This window comes from Calidris pugnax, unplaced genomic scaffold (genome assembly GCF_001431845.1).
Source record: "Calidris pugnax isolate Ruff unplaced genomic scaffold, ASM143184v1 scaffold155, whole genome shotgun sequence".
NCBI lineage: Eukaryota > Metazoa > Chordata > Aves > Charadriiformes > Scolopacidae > Calidris > Calidris pugnax.
The window spans coordinates 966,343-975,189 of NW_015090886.1; the positions used below are offsets into that span (position 1 = coordinate 966,343).

The following is an 8,847-nucleotide window of genomic DNA, read 5'->3' on the forward strand; positions in this document are numbered from 1 at the left end:
CCCCCCCCCCCCCCCCCCGGCCCCAGCCCCTTCCCTGGGGGGGGGCCCATCTCCGCTCTTTGGCACATGGGGGATTTCAGCAAAGTGGGGGGGGGCTGCACCCCAACACCCCCTCCCCCACCACCACCACCCCCCCACAAACACCCTGGTGTGGGGCTGGGAAACACCCCCCAGCTCTGGGGGTGGGGGGCAGGGTACCCACACACCCCCCCCAGCCACCTCCCTTGTGTCCACTTTTCCCTTTTTCCTCTTTTTTTTTTTTCTTTCCTTTTTTTTTAAATATATTTGGGGATTTTTCCTTTTTTTTTTTTGCCTGACCCCAAGGCAGGCTGGGGGGGCACCGTCCCTAACTCCCCCCGGGGCCAGCGTTGAGGAAGTAGGTGGTCATCTCCCCCTTCCCCTTGACCTTGACCAGCCCCCGGCACTCCAGCACGTAACCCTTGGCCGCCAGCACCTGGTACAGGTCCGTTGTCACCTGGTGGAGGGGGACACGGGGGTGAGAAGGAGTCCTTGGGGGGGAGGAGGAGGCCCTGTCCCCCCACCTTTCCCCGTCCCCGGCTGACCTGGATGCGGTCGGGGACCCCGGTGCTGTCCATGCGGCTGGAGACGTTGACGGTGTTGCCCCAGATGTCGTACTGCGGCTTGCGCGCCCCGATCACTCCTGCCACCACCGGGCCCATGTTCAGGCCTGGAGGAGGGACACACACACACACACACACAGTGTCACAGCCCCCTCCGCTGCCACGGGGGACGAGGGTACGGAGGGGAGGGGGGAAAAGAGGGGCACAGAGGGGGAGGGGGCAAAGGAGAGGTGATGGGCACAAGGGTTTGCACGAGTAAAAGGGTGCGTGATGGGAAAGGGGCGTGCAAAGGGGCATGTACGAAGGCCTGGATGTTCAAGGGCTAAAGGGGTGTGCAACAGCCCCTGTGCAAAGGGGTGCATGAGAGCTGCGTGTGCAAAAGGGAAGGGGTATGTAAAGGAGTGTGCAAGGACTAAGGGGGGGCAGGAAGGGGAGGGGGTGTGCAAAGGGCTTGCATGTGCCAAAGGGGTGTGCAAGTGGTAAGGGGGGTGTGGGCAAAGGGTTTGTGTGTGCAGAGGGGTGTGTGAGGGCTTGTGTGTGCAAGGGCTAAAGGGGTGTGCAAAGGCCGCCATGTAGGTGCTGCCGATCGTCTTGATCTTCTCCAGCTGGCGGTATTTCTGCTCGCTGATGATCTGGGGGGGTTGTGGGGATGTGTGTGGCATCACCCCCACCCCAACACCTCTCTCCAGGTCCCCCTGTGTGGCCCATCTTCCTGCACCTCATCCCAATGGTCTCCCTATTCCTGCGCAGGAGAGGCTGCTCCACAGCCTCTCCACCACCCTGTGCACCCCATGTTCTTGCACCCTGCACCCCATCCTTGTGCACGCACCCCACAAACACTGCTCCATAGCCTTTCTGGGGCCCCTTGCACCCCATCCCATGGCTCCATGCATGCTGCTCCATGGCCCCTCCAGTACCCCATCCCCTGGCACCCTGTCCTCACACGCAGTACTCCGTGGCCCCTCCAGCATCCTGTGTACCCCATGTTCTTGCACTCTGTCCCTGTGCACCCCAAGCACGCTGTTCCACAGACTCTCTACGGCCCCACACACCCCATCTCCTGCATCCCATCACCATACAATCCATCCCATGGCTCCATGAATGCTGCTCCATGGCCTCTGCAGCACCCCATGAGCCCCATCCCTGGTCGCTTCATCCCCAGGCATCCCATCCTCCGGTCTCCCCACGTACTGAGCCCCATGGCCTCTCCAGCACCCCACGCACCCCATCCCCACAATCCAGCCCATCACATCCCACTCTGCCCTCCAGCACCTCGTCGAAGTCGGCGATGATCTCGTTGAGCAGCCGCAGGCACTCGACGCCCTCGTTGTTGGCCTCCAGCTCAACGTAGAACTCAGAGAAGTTGCTGATGGAGGCGAACATGACGGCCACGCACTCGCAGGACTGGTAGTAGAGCTCGTCATTGCGCCGCTCCCGTGCCAGGAAATGTGCCGCCACGTCCTTGGGCAGGATGTTGTGCAGCAGCCGCCGGTTGTAGGCCTGCAGCTCCTCCATCTCCTCCTTCTCCCCCGTCGCCTGCGTCGCATAGCGCCATGTGGGAGCTGCGACGGGGGGGCCCCGCGTCCGCCCCCGGGGTGCGGAGACGGAGAACGGTCCCGGCCCCTCATCCCCGGTCCTACCTGCAGCTTCCAGAGGAAGTCGAGGCGGGCGGTGGACTCCACCTGCTGCGCGTGCAGGTACAGGGCCAGCGCGAAGACAGCCAGGATGACGGGGGTGACGTATCGCAGGGCCACCTTCCCCTCTGCTGGGCTACGGGCAGCCCCCATCCGCTTGAGCTGGGGTGCCGGACGCAGTCCGTGCCCACCCCAGGGACCCCATGACTGCACCCACCCCATAAGATGCACCTACTCCAGGGACCCCAAACCTGGACCCAGACCCCAGAAGATGCATCCACCCAAAGGACCCAACCTAAGGTATCCCCCCACCACCCTGTGCACCCCATGTTCTTGCACCCTGCACCCCATCCTTGTGCACGCACCCCACAAACACTGCTCCATAGCCTTTCTGGGGCCCCTTGCACCCCATCTCCTGCACCCCCACAAACAGTGCTCCATAGCCTCTCTGGGGCCCCTTGCACCCCATCCCATGGCTCCATGCATGCTGCTCCATGGCCCCTCCAGTACCCCATCCCCTGGCACCCTGTCCTCACACGCAGTACTCCGTGGCCCCTCCAGCATCCTGTGTACCCCATGTTCTTGCACTCTGTCCCTGTGCACCCCAAGCACGCTGTTCCACAGACTCTCTACGGCCCCACACACCCCATCTCCTGCATCCCATCACCATACAATCCATCCCATGGCTCCATGAATGCTGCTCCACAGCCTCTCCAGCATCCTGTGCACCCCATGTTCTTGCACCCCGCACCCCATCCTTGTGCACGCACCTCACGGACAGTGCTCCGTAACCTCTCTGGGGCCCCTTGCACCCCATCTCCTGCACCCCATCCCATCACATCCCACTCTGCCCTCCAGCACCTCGTCGAAGTCGGCGATGATCTCGTTGAGCAGCCGCAGGCACTCGACGCCCTCGTTGTTGGCCTCCAGCTCAACGTAGAACTCGGAGAAGTTGCTGATGGAGGCGAACATGACGGCCACGCACTCGCAGGACTGGTAGTAGAGCTCGTCATTGCGCCGCTCCCGTGCCAGGAAATGTGCCGCCACGTCCTTGGGCAGGATGTTGTGCAGCAGCCGCCGGTTGTAGGCCTGCAGCTCCTCCATCTCCTCCTTCTCCCCCGTCGCCTGCGTCGCATAGCGCCATGTGGGAGCTGCGACGGGGGGGCCCCGCGTCCGCCCCCGGGGTGCGGAGACGGAGAACGGTCCCGGCCCCTCATCCCCGGTCCTACCTGCAGCTTCCAGAGGAAGTCGAGGCGGGCGGTGGACTCCACCTGCTGCGCGTGCAGGTACAGGGCCAGCGCGAAGACAGCCAGGATGACGGGGGTGACGTATCGCAGGGCCACCTTCCCCTCTGCTGGGCTACGGGCAGCCCCCATCCGCTTGAGCTGGGGTGCCGGACGCAGTCCGTGCCCACCCCAGGGACCCCATGACTGCACCCACCCCATAAGATGCACCTACTCCACTCCACGGCCTCTCCACCATCCTGTGCACCCCATGTTCTTGCACCCTGCACCCCATCCTTGTGCACGCACCCCACAAACACTGCTCCATAGCCTCTCTGGGGCCCCTTGCACCCCATCTCCTGCACCCCATCCCATGGCTCCATGAATGCTGCTCCATGGCCTCTGCAGCACCCCATGAGCCCCATCCCTGGTCGCTTCATCCCCAGGCATCCCATCCTCCGGTCTCCCCACGTACTGAGCCCCATGGCCTCTCCAGCACCCCACGCACCCCATCCCCACAATCCAGCCCATCACATCCCACTCTGCCCTCCAGCACCTCGTCGAAGTCGGCGATGATCTCGTTGAGCAGCCGCAGGCACTCGACGCCCTCGTTGTTGGCCTCCAGCTCAACGTAGAACTCAGAGAAGTTGCTGATGGAGGCGAACATGACGGCCACGCACTCGCAGGACTGGTAGTAGAGCTCGTCATTGCGCCGCTCCCGTGCCAGGAAATGTGCCGCCACGTCCTTGGGCAGGATGTTGTGCAGCAGCCGCCGGTTGTAGGCCTGCAGCTCCTCCATCTCCTCCTTCTCCCCCGTCGCCTGCGTCGCATAGCGCCATGTGGGAGCTGCGACGGGGGGGCCCCGCGTCCGCCCCGGGGTGCGGAGACGGAGAACGGTCCCGGCCCCTCATCCCCGGTCCTACCTGCAGCTTCCAGAGGAAGTCGAGGCGGGCGGTGGACTCCACCTGCTGCGCGTGCAGGTACAGGGCCAGCGCGAAGACAGCCAGGATGACGGGGGTGACGTATCGCAGGGCCACCTTCCCCTCTGCTGGGCTACGGGCAGCCCCCATCCGCTTGAGCTGGGGTGCCGGACGCAGTCCGTGCCCACCCCAGGGACCCCATGACTGCACCCACCCCATAAGATGCACCTACTCCGGGGACCCCAAACCTGGACCCCAAACCCCAGAAGATGCATCCACCCAAAGGACCCAGCCTAAGGTATCCCTCGAGATGCACCTACTCCGGGGACCCCAAACCTGGACCCAGACCCCAGAAGGTGCACCCACCCAAAGGACCCAACCTAAGGTATCCCCGGAGATGCACCTACTCCAGGGACCTCAAACCTCTGCCCAACCCCAGAAGGTGCACCCACCCAAAGGACCCAACCTAAGGTATCCCCGGAGATGCACCTACTCCAGGGACCTCAAACCTCTGCCCAACGCCAGAAGGTGCATCCACCCAAAGGACCCCAAGGCTGCACCCACCCCAGGGACCCCAAGGCTGCACCCAGCCCCCAGAGCTGCACCACCCTCACAGCACAGACCCCCAAGGGACCCTCCTGCTGCTGCCCACCCTTACCCTGCTGGTCCCAGCTCCCCACTCACCATTCACCCTGGGTCACATTGAAGGAGGGCCTGGGGGGAGAGGAGCCAGGGGTTAGCGGGGTGGGGATGTGGCCCCCAGGATGGGAACCCCCAGGGGAGGGACACCGGGCACTCACAGGGCATTGGCCACCACCAGCAGGTCGGCGTTGTCGAAGAGGGCGGCCTGGGGCCCCTCCACCAGCACCAGGTAGGTGGCCTCGATGGCCACCATGAGCAGCAGCTTGCCGATGCTGCTGATGTGCAGGAAGACGGAGCAGGCCAGCAGGCTCAGCACCACGCTGTAGTTGAAGTACTGCAGGAGAGACACGGCGGGGATGCACCGGATCCCTGGGAGGAACCCCTGATGGCACACCATACCCACGGGGACCCTGCACCCACGGGCACTCCCTACCAGCACCCTCAGGGGCTCTGTGCCAGCTCCCATGAAGGATCTTGCACCCGTAGGGACCTGTGCCAGTGCCCTGTATCTGTGGGCACCCTGTGCCAGCACCCTGTATCTTAAGGACACTACACCTGCAGCACCCTTTACCCCTGGGGACCCTGTGCCAGCACCCCTGGGGACATGGCACCTGCAGAGACCCCGTGCCAGCACCCTGTGTCCTTGAGGATGCTGTGCCGGCATCCTGGGGGATATTGTGCTTGCAGGGACCCTGCACTGGCACCCTTGTACCTTCAGGGACCCCATGCCAGCATCGTCGGGGACACTGTACCTGCAGGGACCCTGTGCCAGAACCCTGCATCAGTGCCCATGCAGGACTTTGCACCCACAGTGACCTATACCAGCACCCTGCGTCTGTGGGACCCCATTCCAACACCCTGGGGGACGCAGCACCCATGGGGACACCCTGCCAGCATCTTACATCCTCAGGGACCTTGTGCCAGCACCTGAGGAGGACCCTGCACTGGCAGGAACCCATGCTGGCACCCACGTAGGACCCCATCCCAGTGCCCTGTACCCATGCAGAGCCCGTGAGGGAGCAGGTGTCCCACGGCCACTCACCTCGGGGAAGTCACAGGCTAGCCCATCATGGTGGCAGGGGCCTGCTGGGGTCCCCAGGGAGAAGTTGAGGGCCCGGAGCTGGCAGGGTCCCACAGCCTCGGGGGTGACGTTGAGCTCGCGGGCGGCACAGTCCCGCAGGGCCACCCGGCTGCAAGCAAACTGGGAGGGGAGAGAGGGATTTCACTGAATTTCACTGAATTTTAGAGTTGGAAGGGACCATAGAGATCATCTAGTCCAACTCCCCTGCTGAAGCAGGATTGCCCAGAGCTAGAGCATGTTACTCAGGACTGCATCCAGGCGGGTCTTGAAAATCTCCAAGGAAGGGGACTCCACAACCTCCCTGGGCAGCCTGTTCCAGGGCTCTGGCACCCTCACCAGAAAGAAGTTTCTCCTCATATTTGAGTGGAATCTCTTATGAGCTGGTGCCCCACAGCCTCCCCCACGTCTGCCGACCCCACGCCCCTACCATGTTCACGAAGGCGGCGATGAAGACAAGGAGGATGGTGAAGACCCCAATGACGGTGCGTTGGTGCCCCACAGCCTCCCCCACGCCTGCCGACCCCACGCCCCTACCATGTTGACGAAGGCGGCGATGAAGACGAGGAGGATGGTGAAGACCCCAATGACGGTGCTGTGGGCGCGGGACTGGACAATCTTCCGCGAGAGCCGCTGCAGGGCAGCAGGGAAGAGCTGCGGGTGGAAAGGACCCCGTCACGCAGGGGCAAGCCCCCGCCACGTACCCCCACCCACCAGCCCTGTACTCACCGTGATGCAGGAGTAGACAGCGCAGACAAAGAGGATGGTGGCAAGGAGGATGAAGATGCCAATGTAGACGCCGAGCATCAGCGGGGAGCTGGGGAGAGAGGTGGCCATAAGTGCCAGGAGGGGGTGGGGGGCTGGGAACCAGGGTTTAGCTGGGGGGTACAGCACTCACTGGGGGAACACCACGATCTGGAGGCAGCAGATGAAGCAGAAGACGAGGAGGGTGCAGGCCACGTAGCCAGCGAAGCGGTCGTCCACCTTCTTGGAGTACTGCAGGGAGGAGAAGAGTAAGCTGGATGGAAGGGGACAGAGAGGACCCCAGAGGGGTGGGGAAGATAGGATGGGATGGAGGACACTCCTGAGGGACAGAGGGGATGGGACGCAGGGGGACAGAGGTGGTGAGGATGGAGGGGCCAGGACAGAGGGCACCATTGAGCGGGACAGAGGAGATCCCACAGATTAGAGGAGTCAGAGTTGACCCATGGCTGGGATGAAGAAGGTAGGGGTGACCACAGGGGCTGGAATGGAGGAGACCATGAGGCCAGGACAGAGAAGTCCCAAGAGACAGAAAGGGGATGGAGAGGACCCCAGGAGATGGAGGTGAGATGAGAGGAACAGAGGCACTGATGGGGTCAGGACAGAAGGGACTTCAGGGGTTGGAGGGGACTGCAGGGCTGGGACGGAGACACCCCCACCTTCTTCTCCAGCTCGGGTGTCTGGAAGGTGAGCAGGAACTTCTTGACGTGGTCCTTACGGAGCTGGTCAATGCTGCGGGCGTCGATGGCCCGGCTCAGGAACTCGTCCACCTCATCCTCAGGGTTGAGGGCCTCCTGGGCACTGCGGCTGGGGGCACAGGTGGGTCAGGACCCCTTCAGGCCACTGGCTCTGCCCCAGGGAGAGGCTGGCTGTGACACCCCCTGGCATGGGGACACTTACTTGTCCTTGCTGGAGTCATCGATGCCCTGGGGAGACACAAGGGAGGTGGGGTATTGAGCGGGACAGAGGAGATCCCACAGATTAGAGGAGTCAGAGTTGACCCATGGCTGGGATGAAGAAGGTAGGGGTGACCGCAGGGGCTGGAATGGAGGAGACCATGAGACCAGGACAGAGAAGTCCCAAGAGATAGAAGGGATGGAGAGGACCCCAGGAGATTGATGTGAGATGAGAGGAACAGAGGCACTGATGGGGTCAGGACAGAAGGGACTTCAGGGGTTGGAGGGAACTGCAGGGCTGGGATGGAGACACCCCCACCTTCTTCTCCAGCTCGGGTGTCTGGAAGGTGAGCAGGAACTTCTTGACGTGGTCCTTACGGAGCTGGTCAATGCTGCGGGCGTCGATGGCCCGGCTCAGGAACTCATCCACCTCATCCTCGGGGTTGAGGGCCTCCTGGGCACTGCGGCTGGGGGCACAGGTGGGTCAGGACCCCTTCAGGCCACTGGCTCTGCCCCAGGGAGAGGCTGGCTGTGACACCCCCTGGCATGGGGACACTTACTTGTCCTTGCTGGAGTCATCGATGCCCTGGGGAGACACAAGGGAGGTGGGGGGGTGTCAGGGACACTAGTGTGGAGAGGGGGGACCCGCATAGATGACAAGGACATGAGGCATCCCCCAGGGTCATTGAGGATGGGGGACAGAGTCCCAGGAGTAACCAGGATGGGGTGGGTTCCCAAGGGTTCCCCAAGCCTGGGAAGGATGGGGGGGTCTCAAGGGTCTGCAAAGGGAGGAGGAAGAGGTCTGGGGGCAGGAGGGATGTCTGACACTGGTGAGGATGGGAGACTCCTGGGGGTCCCCAAGGCCTGGAGAGGATGGAGAAGATCCCCAAGGGGTGCTGAGGGATGGGGGTACACCTGGGGGTCCCCAAGGGCTGGTGATGATAGGGGGGAGCCCCGAGGGCTGGTGAGGATGGGGGGAGATGGGGGGCTGTGGCAGGCAGGAGGAAGCAGGCGAGGGCTGCGGTCGGGGCAGGGGAAGCCCATGGCAGCCACGGAAAGGCAGTGAGCAGCCGATACCACTGCTGCTCTGTGTCTGACACCCCCCCCGCCC

General features: G+C 63.3%; 1 protein-coding gene across 1 annotated transcript in view; it reads right to left on the minus strand.

The window, feature by feature from the left end:
- Positions 1-229: 229 nt before the first annotated feature.
- The window catches only part of ADCY6 (adenylate cyclase 6), an 18,084-nt gene continuing 9,466 nt past the window's right edge, over positions 230-8,847 (minus strand). Inside the window, exons 7-24 of the mRNA XM_014947454.1 lie at positions 8,056-8,203; positions 7,741-7,766; positions 7,500-7,647; positions 6,977-7,074; positions 6,808-6,895; positions 6,616-6,732; positions 6,043-6,201; positions 5,159-5,334; positions 5,043-5,072; positions 4,362-4,491; positions 3,914-4,258; positions 3,445-3,645; positions 3,062-3,340; positions 2,222-2,377; positions 1,839-2,117; positions 1,129-1,213; positions 564-688; positions 230-475 (exon numbers count right to left, since the gene is read on the minus strand). Of these exons, the coding sequence (XP_014802940.1) occupies positions 347-475; positions 564-688; positions 1,129-1,213; positions 1,839-2,117; positions 2,222-2,377; positions 3,062-3,340; positions 3,445-3,645; positions 3,914-4,258; positions 4,362-4,491; positions 5,043-5,072; positions 5,159-5,334; positions 6,043-6,201; positions 6,616-6,732; positions 6,808-6,895; positions 6,977-7,074; positions 7,500-7,647; positions 7,741-7,766; positions 8,056-8,203 (2,719 nt within the window). The 3' untranslated portion in view covers positions 230-346. The remainder of the gene's footprint in view (positions 476-563; positions 689-1,128; positions 1,214-1,838; positions 2,118-2,221; positions 2,378-3,061; positions 3,341-3,444; positions 3,646-3,913; positions 4,259-4,361; positions 4,492-5,042; positions 5,073-5,158; positions 5,335-6,042; positions 6,202-6,615; positions 6,733-6,807; positions 6,896-6,976; positions 7,075-7,499; positions 7,648-7,740; positions 7,767-8,055; positions 8,204-8,847) is intronic.